Raw genomic sequence first — 16,927 nt, 5'->3', positions numbered from 1 at the left:
CAAAGCAGCAGTGCATTGATAACTGGATCGAAGTGATTTTTTTTTTGTTTCAGCCCCCCCCCCCCCTTTTTTTTGGGGGGGGGGGGGTCTGCAAAGCTGTGACCCCTGAATGTAAAGTTCTTGTAGAATTATTTGATGTCAGACCAAGAGCAAAGAAAACACGGTTTTAACATGTTCCTTGAATAAATGTAACCTTTTTTTTTTTTTCTCTTTGAAACTACTTTGCAATGCAATTTTCAACTACTGCAAAATATACATTTAAAAAAAAAAAACGTTATTATGCATTTAATTAACTCATTGCAATTGAGCTGGTGCTTTTAGTTTAACTGCCTAACTTAACATTGAATTTCATTCCGAAATGACCTGCAGAAAGTTTCATAAAAAAATAATCTCAGAAAGTGATATTAGCAATTTACTGCCTCTGGGGTATTGTGTAATTTGCCCATAGTGTCCTCAAATGTTGCTGCCATTGTGACACTATTAAACCACATAAAATTACGTAAGGGTGGTGAGGATACATGGTCCTCAAAATTAAAGGATTATATACTATAACTAAGTAAAATTTTTCTATAGTGAAATTAAATACCTACATAAGTGCAATTTTATTTCCCCCCTCTCTAGATTGCTTTGAAATATGACCCCCAGGTGGAAGAAGATCTGCGTCTTTGGATAGAAGAAGTAACTGGAAAGACAATTGGTGAAAACTTTCAGCTCGGTTTGAGGGATGGTGTCATTCTTTGCACGTAAGAAAAAAAAAATAGTATTTGCAGCCTATGCTGGAGCATATAGTGTAAGCTTGTGGTGGTATCTGACAGTCTTTCATGGTTTCTGTCATCCCATGTTGGGATGAATGGAAAAGGATGTAACTAAATTGCCCAAGAACAAAACCTTCAAATGCTCGTGTCTACTATTCTTGTGTCTGACAGCCCCCCACCCCTCTAAATCTTACATTTTACCCATTACACCATAATGCCTTTAACACAGTCTTTCAGGGCTCTCTTTTTAGTTCAGCAAAAATCCATTCTTTCCGTGGATTCTTGGTTTTAAGGGGGGGAAACATCTTTTCAGGAGTTATGCTCTGCCACATTTTTAGAGAGTGTATCCTAAAATTTAAAGAGCAGGTTTGGCGTTTTGTGTTTTTATTTAAAGCATGCAATTGTATTTATTTTTTCTCTCCCAAGGCTTATAAACCAACTTCAGCCTGGAGCCGTTAAGAAAATAAATGACACAAAACTGAACTGGCATAAGGTAAGAATTTGGTGTGTTTTAATAAGAACAAAAAAACTTTAATGAAATCATTGGTCTGTTTAGTCTATGTACAGTATAACCCTGTCTAGTTCTCCATTTGTCTGACTTTGTTATAAAATTGTCAAGATTCAGCAGATCTATGATGTGTTTCTATAGACATTTTTATATTGCTGTCAAGGGTTAGTGTATCTTTGTAAAACATACAAAGAGCAGATTCCTTTAAACAGGCTTAGGAATGTGAATAGGAGTTATATTCTGTCTACATAACATTTTAAGCATGTGTTGGATATGTCTATAGATATTGTTGGAACTTTATATTTAGGTGAAACTTGTTTTTTTTGTTTAAAACACTAAATATATGCTAGCTATGACGTATTCAAAATGAAGATTATCCAGAGTATAATATTTAGATTTTTATTTTTTATATTTTTTTTTTACAGTGAAGGGCACAGCCATGTTGAAACTTAGGTTTACCTTAGTCTAATGAAAATTAGGGCCATATAAGTGACTTTGCAGACAATAGCTGTGTGTAATACAAAATTAGGAAGGTTTCTAATAGCTGTCACTAGTAGTATAAGAAAGATCTATATGAGATATGAACAGCTTTTTTAATGGGATATGAAACATACCATTTTAAAAAAAAGTTTCCAATTTTACTTTTTATCAAATTTGCTTTATATGTTTAAGAGATACTAGGTAGGCATCTAGAGCACTACATGGCAGGAACTAGTGCTGCCATCTAGTTTTCTTGCAAAACTGCTGCTGTATAGTGCTCCAGAAATGGTCTGGCTCTTAAAGTGAATGTAAAGTTCACCCGAGTGCCTATCGACTTCTAAAAATGATCTAGAGTTTAAGGCATGAATTTTTTTAAATGTATTTCCTTCCAAAGCAGGGGGAGTCCAGGACTTTATTCATAACAGTTGGGAATATCAACACCTGACCACCAGGAGGAGGCAATAGCTATTAATACCCCTCCCACTTCCCCATCCCCCGAGTCAGTTTTTGCCTTTCGTCACTAGAGGAGGATGGCAGAGAAGGTGCATAGAAGATAGTGCTTTAATGTGAATGTCCCTACAAGAGTTGACTAGGGTATTGTAAATCTCTGTAAGTGTAATGGTGAAGGTTTGATCCATTATGTATCTGGGAACGTTCTCTGTTAACATATGGATAATTAACTAACTACCCTTAGGAAATCAGTGTAGACGAGTTACACTGCTTCTCCTTTGTCTAAACCAGGTCACTGTCGGAGGGTATACCTGTCACACCTTGGGCAGCTCTGTGTGTGCTCCACAGCGAGATTCCTGGGGGTAAGTCCCTTTATTTATTATGGGAATAGGTGTTTCTTTCATGTAATTAGCAAGAGTCCATGAGCTAGTGACGTATGGGGATATACATTCCTACCAGGAGGGGCAAAGTTTCCCAAACCTCAAAATGCCTATAAATACACCCCTCACCACACCCACAATTCAGTTTTACAAACTTTGCCTCCGATGGAGGTGGTGAAGTAAGTTTGTGCTAGATTCTACGTTGATATGCGCTCCGCAGCAAGTTGGAGCCCGGTTTTCCTCTCAGCGTGCAGTGAATGTCAGAGGGATGTGAGGAGAGTATTGCCTATTTGAATGCAGTGATCTCCTTCTAAGGGGTCTATTTCATAGGTTCTCTGTTATCGGTCGTAGAGATTCATCTCTTACCTCCCTTTTCAGATCGACGATATACTCTTATATATACCATTACCTCTGCTGATTCTCGTTTCAGTACTGGTTTGGCTATCTGCTATATGTAGATGAGTGTCCTGGGGTAAGTAAGTCTTATTTTCTGTGACACTCCTAGCTATGGTTGGGCACTTTGTTTATAAAGTTCTAAATATATGTATTCAAACATTTATTTGCCTTGACTCAGAATGTTCAACTTTCCTTATTTTCAGACAGTCAGTTTCATATTTGGGATAATGCATTTTAATTTAACATTTTTCTTACCTTAAAATTTGACTTTTTCCCTGTGGGCTGTTAGGCTCGCGGGGGCTGAAAATGCTTCATTTTATTGCGTCATTCTTGGCGCGGACTTTTTTGGCGCAAAAATTCTATTTCAGTTTCCGGCGTCATACGTGTCGCCGGAAGTTGCGTCATTTTTTGACGTTATTTTGCGCCAAAAATGTCGGCGTTCCGGATGTGGCGTCATTTTTGGCGCCAAAAAGCATTTAGGCGCCAAATAATGTGGGCGTTTTATTTGGCACGAAAAATATGGGCGTCACTTTTGTCTCCACATTATTTAAGTCTCATTTTTTATTGCTTCTGGTTGCTAGAAGCTTGTTCTTTGGCATTTTTTCCCATTCCTGAAACTGTCATTTAAGGAATTTGATCAATTTTGCTTTATATATATGTTGTTTTTTCTCTTACATATTGCAAGATGTCTCACGTTGCATCTGAGTCAGAAGATACTACAGGAAAATCGCTGTCAAGTGCTGAATCTACCAAAGCTAAGTGTATCTGCTGTAAACTTTTGGTAGCTATTCCTCCAGCTGTTGTTTGTATTGATTGTCATGACAAACTTGTTAAAGCAGATAATATTTCCTTTAGTAAAGTTCCATTGCCTGTTGCAGTTCCTTCAACATCTAAGGTGCAGAATGTTCCTGATAATATAAGAGATTTTGTTTCTGAATCCATAAAGAAGGCTATGTCTGTTATTTCTCCTTCTAGTAAACGTAAAAAATCTTTTAAAACTTCTCTCCCTACAGATGAATTTTTAACTGAACATCATCATTCTGATTCTGATGATTCCTCTGGTTCAGAGGATTCTGTCTCAGAGGTTGATGCTGATAAATCTTCATATTTATTTAAAATGGAATTTATTCGTTCTTTACTTAAAGAAGTACTAATTGCTTTAGAAATAGAGGATTCTGGTCCTCTTGATACTAATTCTAAACGTTTAGATAAGGTATTTAAAGCTCCTGTGGTTATTCCAGAAGTTTTTCCTGTTCCTAATGCTATTTCTGCAGTAATTTTCAAAGAATGGGATAATTTGGGTAATTCATTTACTCCTTCTAAACGTTTTAAGCAATTATATCCTGTGCCGTCTGACAGATTAGAATTTTGGGACAAGATCCCTAAAGTTAATGGGGCTATTTCTACCCTTGCTAAACGTACTACTATTCCTACGTCAGATGGTACTTCGTTTAAGGATCCTCTAGATAGGAAAATTGAGTCCTTTCTAAGAAAAGCTTATCTGTGTTCAGGTAATCTTCTTAGACCTGCTATATCTTTGGCTGATGTTGCTGCAGCTTCAACTTTTTGGTTGGAAACTTTAGCGCAACAAGTAACACATCGTGATTCTCATGATATTATTATTCTTCTTCAACATGCTAATAATTTTATCTGTGATGCCATTTTTGATATTATCAGAGTTGATGTCAGGTTTATGTCTCTAGCTATTTTAGCTAGAAGAGCTTTATGGCTTAAAACTTGGAATGCTGATATGGCTTCTAAATCAACTTTACTTTCCATTTCTTTCCAGGGTAACAAATTATTTGGTTCTCAGTTGGATTCCATTATTTCAACTGTTACTGGTGGGAAAGGAACTTTTTTACCACAGGATAAAAAATCTAAAGGTAAAAACAGGGCTAATAATCGTTTTCGTTCCTTTCGTTTCAACAAAGAACAAAAGCCTGATCCTTCATCCTCAGGAGCAGTTTCAGTTTGGAGACCATCTCCAGTCTGGAATAAATCCAAGCCAGCTAGAAAGGCAAAGCCTGCTTCTAAGTCCACATGAAGGTGCGGCCCTCATTCCAGCTCAGCTGGTAGGGGGCAGGTTACGTTTTTTCAAGGAAATTTGGATCAATTCTGTTCACAATCTTTGGATTCAGAGCATTGTTTCAGAAGGGTACAGAATTGGTTTCAAGTTGAGACCTCCTGCAAAGAGATTTTTTCTTTCCCGTGTCCCAGTAAATCCAGTAAAAGCTCAAGCATTTCTGAAATGTGTATCAGATCTAGAGTTGACTGGAGTAATTATGCCAGTTCCAGTTCCGGAACAGGGGATGGGGTTTTATTCAAATCTCTTCATTGTACCAAAGAAGGAGAATTCTTTCAGACCAGTTCTGGATCTAAAAATATTGAATCGTTATGTAAGGATACCAACGTTCAAGATGGTAACTGTAAGGACTATCTTACCTTTTGTTCAGCAAGGGAATTATATGTCCACAATAGATTTACAGGATGCATATCTGCATATTCCGATTCATCCAGATCATTATCAGTTCCTGAGATTCTCGTTTCTGGACAAGCATTACCAGTTTGTGGCTCTGCCGTTTGGCCTAGCTACAGCTCCAAGAATTTTTACAAAGGTTCTCGGTGCCCTGCTGTCTGTAATCAGAGAACAGGGTATTGTGGTATTTCCTTATTTGGACGATATCTTGGTACTTGCTCAGTCTTTACATTTAGCAGAATCTCATACGAATCGACTTGTGTTGTTTCTTCAAGATCATGGTTGGAGGATCAATTTACCAAAAAGTTCTTTGATTCCTCAGACAAGGGTAACCTTTCTGGGTTTCCAGATGGATTCAGTGTCCATGACTCTGTCTTTAACAGACAAGAGACGTCTAAAGTTGATTACAGCTTGTCGAAACCTTCAGTCACAATCATTCCCTTCGGTAGCCTTATGCATGGAAATTCTAGGTCTTATGACTGCTGCATCGGACGCGATCCCCTTTGCTCGTTTTCACATGCGACCTCTTCAGCCCTGTATGCTGAAGCAATGGTGCAAGGATTACACGAAGATATCTCAATTAATATCTTTAAAACCGATTGTTCGACACTCTCTAACATGGTGGACAGATCACCATCGTTTAATTCAGGGGGCTTCTTTTGTGCTTCCGACCTGGACTGTAATTTCAACAGATGCAAGTCTCACAGGTTGGGGAGCTGTGTGGGGATCTCTGACGGCACAAGGAGTTTGGGAATCTCAGGAGGTGAGATTACCGATCAATATTTTGGAACTCCGTGCAATTTTCAGAGCTCTTCAGTTTTGGCCTCTTCTGAAGAGAGAATCGTTCATTTGTTTTCAGACAGACAATGTCACAACTGTGGCATACATCAATCATCAAGGAGGGACTCACAGTCCTCTGGCTATGAAAGAAGTATCTCGAATTTTGGTTTGGGCGGAATCCAGCTCCTGTCTAATCTCTGCGGTTCATATCCCAGGTGTAGACAATTGGGAAGCGGATTATCTCAGTCGCCAAACGTTGCATCCGGGCGAATGGTCTCTTCACCCAGAGGTATTTCTTCAGATTGTTCAAATGTGGGAACTTCCAGAAATAGATCTGATGGCGTCCCATCTAAACAAGAAACTTCCCAGGTATCTGTCCAGATCCCGGGATCCTCAGGCGGAGGCAGTGGATGCATTATCACTTCCTTGGAAGTATCATCCTGCCTATATCTTTCCGCCTCTAGTTCTTCTTCCAAGAGTAATCTCCAAGATTCTGAAGGAATGCTCGTTTGTTCTGCTGGTAGCTCCGGCATGGCCTCACAGGTTTTGGTATGCGGATCTTGTCCGGATGGCCTCTTGCCAACCGTGGACTCTTCCGTTAAGACCAGACCTTCTGTCACAAGGTCCTTTTTTCCATCAGGATCTGAAATCCTTAAATTTAAAGGTATGGAGATTGAACGCTTGATTCTTGGTCAAAGAGGTTTCTCTGACTCTGTGATTAATACTATGTTACAGGCTCGTAAATCTGTATCTCGAGAGATATATTATAGAGTCTGGAAGACTTATATTTCTTGGTGTCTTTCTCATCATTTTTCCTGGCATTCTTTTAGAATACCGAGAATTTTACAGTTCCTTCAGGATGGTTTAGATAAGGGTTTGTCCGCAAGTTCTTTGAAAGGACAAATCTCTGCTCTTTCTGTTCTTTTTCACAGAAAGATTGCTATTCTTCCTGATATTCATTGTTTTGTACAAGCTTTGGTTAGTATAAAACCTGTCATTAAGTCAATTTCTCCTCCTTGGAGTTTGAATCTGGTTCTGGGAGCTCTTCAAGCTCCTCCGTTTGAACCTATGCATTCATTGGACATTAAATTACTTTCTTGGAAAGTTTTGTTCCTTTTGGCCATCTCTTCTGCCAGAAGAGTTTCTGAATTATCTGCTCTTTCTTGTGAGTCTCCTTTTCTGATTTTTCATCAGGATAAGGCGGTGTTGCGAACTTCTTTTGAATTTTTACCTAAAGTTGTGAATTCCAACAACATTAGTAGAGAAATTGTGGTTCCTTCATTATGTCCTAATCCTAAGAATTCTAAGGAGAAATCGTTGCATTCTTTGGATGTTGTTAGAGCTTTGAAATATTATGTTGAAGCTACGAAATCTTTTCGTAAGACTTCTAGTCTATTTGTTATCTTTTCCGGTTCTAGAAAAGGCCAGAAAGCTTCTGCCATTTCTTTGGCATCTTGGTTGAAATCTTTAATTCATCTTGCCTATGTTGAGTCGGGTAAAACTCCGCCTCAGAGAATTACAGCTCATTCTACTAGGTCAGTTTCTACTTCCTGGGCGTTTAGGAATGAAGCTTCGGTTGACCAGATCTGCAAAGCAGCAACTTGGTCCTCTTTGCATACTTTTACTAAATTCTACCGTTTTGATGTATTTTCTTCTTCTGAAGCAGTTTTTGGTAGAAAAGTACTTCAGGCAGCGGTTTCAGTTTGAATCTTCTGCTTATGTTTTTCGTTAAACTTTATTTTGGGTGTGGATTTTTTTCAGCAGGAATTGGCTGTCTTTATTTTATCCCTCCCTCTCTAGTGACTCTTGTGTGGAAAGATCCACATCTTGGGTAGTCATTATCCCATACGTCACTAGCTCATGGACTCTTGCTAATTACATGAAAGAAAACATAATTTATGTAAGAACTTACCTGATAAATTCATTTCTTTCATATTAGCAAGAGTCCATGAGGCCCGCCCTTTTTTGTGGTGGTTATGATTTTGTATAAAGCACAATTATTCCAATTCCTTATTTTATATGCTTTCGCACTTTATCACCCCACTTCTTGGCTATTCGTTAAACTGAATTGTGGGTGTGGTGAGGGGTGTATTTATAGGCATTTTGAGGTTTGGGAAACTTTGCCCCTCCTGGTAGGAATGTATATCCCCATACGTCACTAGCTCATGGACTCTTGCTAATATGAAAGAAATGAATTTATCAGGTAAGTTCTTACATAAATTATGTTTTTCATAGGGATGCCGCAAGAGAGCTCACAGTGTGGGTGTTTAACTATTTTCCCTGATGAATCTGAGGAAAATATACTCCAGTGCTGCTATTTTTATTTTTTGATGCACGTGGGGACTTAACTCCTTTGCATAGTACTTGTGAGCGATGATGGCGGCTCTGGGGCCTTTTCTAGATAGATGGCAGACTGAGGCTTGATATTACTATCTGCACAATCTTTACTCGCACGCTTAAGTCTGGCTGTGGGGGCGGAGTTATATCGTGTGTCCTCCAGCCCCGTTCTGCTCCATCTACCTGGGGGTTGTTTTAAAATCCAGGAAGGAATCTAAGATTACTATTTCTCCAACATTGGTGTGTCCGGTCCACGGCGTCATCCATTACTTGTGGGAAATGTTCTCCCCCACAGGGAAAGGCAAGGAGAGCACACAGCAAGAGCTGTCCATATAGCTCCTCCTCTGGCTCCGCCCCCCAGTCATTCTCCTTGCCGCTCTGAACAAGTAGCATCTACCACGGGGATGGCGAGGAGTTTGTGGTGTTAGTTGTAGTTTTTTATTCTTCTATCAAGAGTTTATTTTAAAATAGTGCTGGCTTGTACTATTTACTCTATAACAGAAAAGTGATGAAGATTTCTGTTTAAGAGGGCTATGATTTTAGCACAAGTAACTAAAATCCATTACTGTTATCACGCAGGACTGTTGAAACAAGAGAACTTCAGTTGGGGGTAACAGTTTGCAGACTCATCTGCTTCAGGTATGACTAGTCTCCTAACAACACAGGCTAATGCTAGATGACAGTCATTTTTCCCCTCAGGGGAAACGGTAAGCCATTTTTCTTTCACCTCAGCAAAAAAGATAACGGGCTTCCCCTTTTTGTTTTTTATGCTGGTAGACACTGTTAGGGGCTAAATCGATTGGTTTTTATTACAATATTATACCATTTTAAATATTTTATAAGCTCACATACACTTGGGAACGTTTTTTATTGATCTGGCTTGTTTTAGACACCTAAATCTAGTCAGGAAGGCCCCTTCACTCTAGTGTGCTGAGGGAGGAAGCCTCATTTTGGCACTTCAGCTGTGCAGTTGAATTTCAAGGCAGTGCATGCAGATTCATGTGAGAGGGTCCTGTGGTTCAGAAAGTGACTCCAAAAGTCTTTTTTCTGTGAATGGTGACCCCTAAGGAAGGTAAAAAGCTGCAGCAAGGCTGTAGCTGGGATTGTGGTGTGTAAAAATGGTTAAATCCAACAATTAGCTAAGGGTTTGCTTGTTTTAAGAGCTAGAGTCTCCATATTTGCTGTGCAATACTTTCTAAGCATTAAGACACTGGGGTCCAAATTTCAGAAACATCGGATATTGCCTTCATAGTTTTTTGAACATTCAGAAATAAATGTATCATTTTATTATTTAAAGAGACAGTAACGTTTTTGTTTAAAATCGTTTTTATTGCATTGTTTGCCTGCCTAAATCTGTTTAACATGTCTGTTCCATCAGATAACCTATGTTCTGTGTGTATAGAGACAAATGTGGTTCCCCCTTCGAGTGTTTGTGATAATTGCGCCATAGCGTCCAAACAAAATCAGGACAGCTCTGTTATTTCTCCAACATAGGTGTGTCCGGTCCACGGCGTCATCCTTACTTGTGGGATATTCTCTTCCCCAACAGGAAATGGCAAAGAGCCCAGCAAAGCTGGTCACATGATCCCTCCTAGGCTCCGCCTACCCCAGTCATTCTCTTTGCCGTTGTACAGGCAACATCTCCACGGAGATGGCTTAGAGTTTTTTAGTGTTTAACTGTAGTTTTTTCATTATTCAATCAAGAGTTTGTTATTTTCAAATAGTGCTGGTACGTACTATTTACTCAGAAACAGAAAAGAGATGAAGAATTCTGTTTGTATGAGGAAAATGATTTTAGCAACCGTAACTAAAATCCATGGCTGTTCCACACAGGACTGTTGAGAGCAATTAACTTCAGTTGGGGGAACAGTTTGCAGTCCCTTGCTGCTTGAGGTATGACACATTCTAACAAGACGATGTAATGCTGGAAGCTGTCATTTTCCCTATGGGATCCGGTAAGCCATGTTTATTACGATTGTAAATAAGGGCTTCACAAGGGCTTATTTAAACTGTAGACTTTTTCTGGGCTAAATCGATTGATTATTAACACATATTTAGCCTTGAGGAATCATTTTATCTGGGTATTTTGATATAATAATATCGGCAGGCACTGTTTTAGACACCTTATTCTTTAGGGGCTTTCCCAAAGCATAGGCAGAGTCTCATTTTCGCGCCGGTGTTGCGCACTTGTTTTTGAGAGGCATGGCATGCAGTCGCATGTGAGAGGAGCTCTGATACTTATAAAAGACTTCTGAAGGCGTCATTTGGTATCGTATTCCCCTTTGGGTTTGGTTGGGTCTCAGCAAAGCAGATACCAGGGACTGTAAAGGGGTTTAAAGCTTAAAACGGCTCCGGTTCCGTTATTTTAAGGGTTAAAGCTTCCAAAATTGGTGTGCAATATTTTCAAGGCTTTAAGACGCTGTGGTGAAAATTTGGTGAATTTTGAACAATTCCTTCATGTTTTTTCGCAATTGCAGTAATAAAGTGTGTTCAGTTTAAAATTTAAAGTGACAGTAACGGTTTTATTTTAAAACGTTTTTTGTACTTTCTGATCAAGTTTATGCCTGTTTAACATGTCTGAACTACCAGATAGACTGTGTTCTGAATGTGGGGAAGCCAGAATTCCTATTCATTTAAATAAATGTGATTTATGTGATAATGACAATGATGCCCAAGATGATTCCTCAAGTGAGGGGAGTAAGCATGGTACTGCATCATTCCCTCCTTCGTCTACACGAGTCTTGCCCACTCAGGAGGCCCCTAGTACATCTAGCGCGCCAATACTCCTTACTATGCAACAATTAACGGCTGTAATGGATAATTCTGTCAAAAACATTTTAGCCAAAATTAACCCTTGTCAGCGTAAGCGTGGCTGCTCTGTTTTAGTTACTGAAGAGCATGACGACGCTGATATTAATATCTCTGAAGGGCCCCTAACCCAATCTGAGGGGGCCAGGGAGGTTTTGTCTGAGGGAGAAATTACTGATTTAGGGAACATTTCTCAGCAGGCTGAATCTGATGTGATTACATTTAAATTTAAATTGGAACATCTCCGCATTTTGCTTAAGGAGGTATTATCCACTCTGGATGATTGTGAAAATTTAGTCATCCCAGAGAAACTATGTAAAATGGACAAGTTCCTAGAGGTGCCGGGGCTCCCAGAAGCTTTTCCTATACCCAAGCGGGTGGCGGACATTGTTAATAAAGAATGGGAAAGGCCCGGTATTCCTTTCGTCCCTCCCCCCATATTTAAAAAATTGTTTCCTATGGTCGACCCCAGAAAGGACTTATGGCAGTCAGTCCCCAAGGTCGAGGGAGCGGTTTCTACTTTAAACAAACGCACCACTATTCCCATAGAGGATAGTTGTGCTTTCAAAGATCCTATGGATAAAAAATTAGAAGGTTTGCTTAAAAAGATGTTTGTTCAGCAGGGTTACCTTCTACAACCCATTTCATGCATTGTCCCTGTCACTACTGCCGCATATTTCTGGTTTGATGAACTGCTTAAGGTGCTCGATAGTGACTCTCCTCCTTATGAGGAGATTATGGACAGAATCAATGCTCTCAAATTGGCTAATTCTTTCACTCTAGACGCCTCTTTGCAATTGGCTAAGTTAGCGGCTAAGAACTCTGGGTTTGCTATTGTGGCGCGCAGAGCGCTTTGGTTGAAATCTTGGTCGGCTGATGCGTCTTCCAAGAACAAGCTACTAAACATTCCTTTCAAGGGGAAAACGCTGTTTGGTCCTGACTTGAAAGAGATTATCTCTGATATCACTGGGGGTAAGGGCCACGCCCTTCCTCAGGATCGGCCCTTCAAGGCAAAAAATAGACCTAATTTTCGTCCCTTTCGTAAAAACGGACCAGCCCAAGGTGCTACGTCCTCTAAGCAAGAGGGTAATACTTCTCAGGCCAAGCCAGCTTGGAGACCAATGCAAGGCTGGAACAAGGGAAAGCAGGCCAAGAAACCTGCCACTGCTACCAAGACAGCATGAAATATTGGCCCCCGATCCGGGACCGGATCTGGTGGGGGGCAGACTCTCTCTCTTCGCTCAGGCTTGGGCAAGAGATGTTCTGGATCCTTGGGCGCTAGAAATAGTCTCCCAGGGTTATCTTCTGGAATTCAAGGGACTTCCCCCAAGGGGGAGGTTCCACAGGTCGCAGTTGTCTTCAGACCACATAAAAAGACAGGCGTTCTTACATTGTGTAGAAGACCTGTTAAAAATGGGAGTGATTCATCCTGTTCCATTAAGAGAACAAGGGATGGGGTTCTACTCCAATCTGTTCATAGTTCCCAAAAAAGAGGGAACGTTCAGACCAATCCTAGATCTCAAGATCTTAAACAAATTTCTCAAGGTCCCATCGTTCAAGATGGAAACCATTCGAACTATCCTTCCTTCCATCCAGGAAGGTCAATTCATGACCACGGTGGATTTAAAGGATGCGTATCTACATATTCCTATCCACAAGGAACATCATCGGTTCCTAAGGTTTGCATTCCTGGACAAACATTACCAGTTCGTGGCGCTTCCTTTCGGATTAGCCACTGCTCCAAGGATTTTCACAAAGGTACTAGGGTCCCTTCTAGCGGTGCTAAGACCAAGGGGCATTGCAGTAGTACCTTACCTGGACGACATTCTGATTCAAGCGTCGTCCCTTCCTCAAGCAAAGGCTCACACGGACATTGTCCTGGCCTTTCTCAGATCTCACGGCTGGAAAGTGAACGTGGAAAAGAGTTCTCTATCCCCGTCAACAAGGGTTCCCTTCTTGGGAACGATTATAGACTCCTTAGAAATGAGGATCTTTCTAACAGAGGCCAGAAAAGCAAAGCTTCTGGACTCTTGTCGGATACTTCATTCCGTTCCTCTTCCTTCCATAGCTCAGTGCATGGAAGTGATCGGGTTGATGGTGGCGGCGATGGACATAGTTCCTTTTGCGCGCATTCATCTAAGACCATTACAACTGTGCATGCTCAGTCAGTGGAATGGGGACTATACAGACTTGTCTCCGAAGATACAAGTAAATCAGAGAACCAGAGACTCACTCCGTTGGTGGCTGTCCCTGGACAATCTGTCTCAAGGGATGATGTTCCACAGACCAGAGTGGGTCATTGTCACGACCGACGCCAGTCTGATAGGCTGGGGCGCGGTCTGGGGATCCCTGAAAGCTCAGGGTCTTTGGTCTCGGGAAGAATCTCTTCTACCGATAAATATTCTGGAACTGAGAGCGATATTCAATGCTCTCCAGGCCTGGCCCCAGCTTGCGAGGACCAGGTTCATACGGTTTCAATCAGACAACATGACGACTGTTGCGTACATCAACCATCAGGGGGGAACAAGGAGTTCCCTAGCGATGGAAGAAGTAACCAAAATTATTCTTTGGGCGGAGTCTCACTCCTGCCACCTGTCTGCTATCCACATCCCAGGAGTGGAAAATTGGGAAGCGGATTTTCTGAGTCGGCAGACATTGCATCCGGGGGAGTGGGAACTCCATCCGGAAATCTTTGCCCAAGTCACTCACCTGTGGGGCATTCCAGACATGGATCTGATGGCCTCTCGTCAGAACTTCAAAGTTCCTTGCTACGGGGCCAGATCCAGGGATCCCAAGGCGGCTCTAGTGGATGCACTAGTAGCACCTTGGACCTTCAAACTAGCTTATGTGTTCCCGCCATTTCCTCTCATCCCCAGGCTGATAGCCAGGATCAAGCAGGAGAGGGCGTCGGTGATCTTGATAGCTCCTGCGTGGCCACGCAGGACTTGGTATGCAGATCTGGTGAATATGTCATCGGCTCCACCTTGGAAGCTACCTTTGAGACGAGACCTTCTTGTTCAGGGTCCGTTCGAACATCCGAATCTGGTTTCACTCCAGCTGACTGCTTGGAGATTGAACGCTTGATTTTATCGAAGCGAGGATTCTCAGATTCTGTTATCGATACTCTTGTTCAGGCCAGAAAGCCTGTGACTAGAAAGATTTACCATAAAATTTGGAAAAAATATATCTGTTGGTGTGAATCTAAAGGATTCCCTTGGGACAAGGTTAAGATTCCTAGGATTCTATCCTTCCTGCAAGAAGGATTGGAAAAAGGATTATCTGCAAGTTCCCTGAAGGGACAGATTTCTGCCTTGTCGGTATTACTTCACAAAAAGCTGGCAGCTGTGCCAGATGTTCAAGCCTTTGTTCAGGCTCTGGTTAGAATCAAGCCTGTTTACAAACCTTTGACTCCTCCTTGGAGTCTCAATTTAGTTCTTTCAGTTCTTCAGGGGGTTCCGTTTGAACCCTTACATTCCGTTGATATTAAGTTATTATCTTGGAAAGTTTTGTTTTTAGTTGCGATTTCTTCTGCTAGAAGAGTCTCAGAATTATCTGCTCTGCAGTGTTCTCCTCCTTATCTGGTGTTCCATGCAGATAAGGTGGTTTTACGTACTAAACCTGGTTTTCTTCCAAAAGTTGTTTCTAACAAAAACATTAACCAGGAGATTATCGTACCTTCTCTGTGTCCAAAACCAGTTTCAAAGAAGGAACGTTTGTTGCACAATTTGGATGTTGTTCGCGCTCTAAAATTCTATTTAGATGCTACAAAGGATTTTAGACAAACATCTTCCTTGTTTGTTGTTTATTCAGGTAAAAGGAGAGGTCAAAAAGCAACTTCTACCTCTCTCTCTTTTTGGATTAAAAGCATCATCAGATTGGCTTACGAGACTGCCGGACGGCAGCCTCCCGAAAGAATCACAGCTCATTCCACTAGGGCTGTGGCTTCCACATGGGCCTTCAAGAACGAGGCTTCTGTTGATCAGATATGTAGGGCAGCGACTTGGTCTTCACTACACACTTTTACCAAATTTTACAAGTTTGATACTTTTGCTTCTTCTGAGGCTATTTTTGGGAGAAAGGTTTTGCAAGCCGTGGTGCCTTCCATTTAGGTGACCTGATTTGCTCCCTCCCTTCATCCGTGTCCTAAAGCTTTGGTATTGGTTCCCACAAGTAAGGATGACGCCGTGGACCGGACACACCTATGTTGGAGAAAACAGAATTTATGTTTACCTGATAAATTTCTTTCTCCAACGGTGTGTCCGGTCCACGGCCCGCCCTGGTTTTTTTAATCAGGTCTGATATTTTATTTTCTTTAACTACAGTCACCACGGTACCATATGGTTTCTCCTATGCAAATATTCCTCCTTAACGTCGGTCGAATGACTGGGGTAGGCGGAGCCTAGGAGGGATCATGTGACCAGCTTTGCTGGGCTCTTTGCCATTTCCTGTTGGGGAAGAGAATATCCCACAAGTAAGGATGACGCCGTGGACCGGACACACCGTTGGAGAAAGAAATTTATCAGGTAAACATAAATTCTGTTTTTTCATAATGTTGCCCAAGATGATTTATCTAATGAAGGTAGTGGGGATAGCTCTACATCCTCTCCTTCTGTGTCTACACCGGCTTTGCCCGCGCATGCGACACCTAGCGCGCCAGTGCTTATTTCTATGCAACAATTATCAACAATTATCAGCAGTAGTATCCAAACTGCCAGTTTTTCAGAGAAAGCGTGATTGTTCAGTTTTAAATACAGATAAAAAGGATGAACAATCGGACGCTGACGATGCCTTATCTATTTTACCCTCACATCAATCGGAATTGGCTGTGAGGGAAGGGCTGTCTGAGGGTGAAATTTCAGACTCGGGAAAAATTTCTCAACAGGCAGAACCTGATCTAGTGGCATTTAAGTTTAAGCTAGAACATCTCCGCGCTTTGCTTAAGGAGGTATTAGCTACTCTGGATGACTGTGATTCCATGGTAGTGCAAATTGGACAAATTTTTAGAGGTCCCAGTGCACGACAACGCTTTTCCAATACCTAAGAGGGTAGCGAACATAGTGGAAGAGGAGTGGGAGAAGCCAGGTATACCCTTTGCCCCACCTCCTATATTTAAGAAAATGTTTCCCATAGTAGACTCTAGAAGGGGCGCATGGCAAACGGTCCCGAAGGTTGAGGGAGCTGTTTCAACACTAGCGAAGCGCACAACTATTCCTATAGAGGACAGCTGCGCTTTCAAAGATCCTATGGAAAGATTTTTGTTCAGCAAGGGTTCAACCAGCTACGTGTGTTATTACTGTCACTTCAGCGGCGTCCTTTTGGTTCGAGGAACTAGAAAGGTCGCTCCAGAAAGACTTCCTATGAAGAAGTCATGGACAGAATTCACGCATTAAAGTTAGCTAATGGATGCCGCCTTTCAAATAACGAAATTGGCGGCGAAAAACTCAGGTTTTGCTATAGTAGCGCGGAGGGCGCTTTGGCTAAAATCCTGGTCGGCAGACGTGTCGTCCAAGACTAAGTTACTGAATATTCCTTTCAAGGGTAAGACCCTTTTTGGGCC

General features: G+C 41.4%; 1 protein-coding gene across 1 annotated transcript in view; it reads left to right on the top strand.

Moving 5' to 3' along the window:
* Nucleotides 1–16,927, top strand: part of CNN3 (calponin 3) — a 72,627-nt gene that overhangs the window by 41,937 nt on the left and 13,763 nt on the right. Inside the window, exons 2-3 of the mRNA XM_053694048.1 lie at nt 622–743; nt 1,182–1,248. Of these exons, the coding sequence (XP_053550023.1) occupies nt 622–743; nt 1,182–1,248 (189 nt within the window). The remainder of the gene's footprint in view (nt 1–621; nt 744–1,181; nt 1,249–16,927) is intronic.

This window comes from Bombina bombina, chromosome 10, assembly GCF_027579735.1.
Source record: "Bombina bombina isolate aBomBom1 chromosome 10, aBomBom1.pri, whole genome shotgun sequence".
Lineage (NCBI taxonomy): Eukaryota > Metazoa > Chordata > Amphibia > Anura > Bombinatoridae > Bombina > Bombina bombina.
Note: the sequence above shows the minus strand (reverse complement) of the source record. Positions and strands in the feature narration are given on the sequence as shown.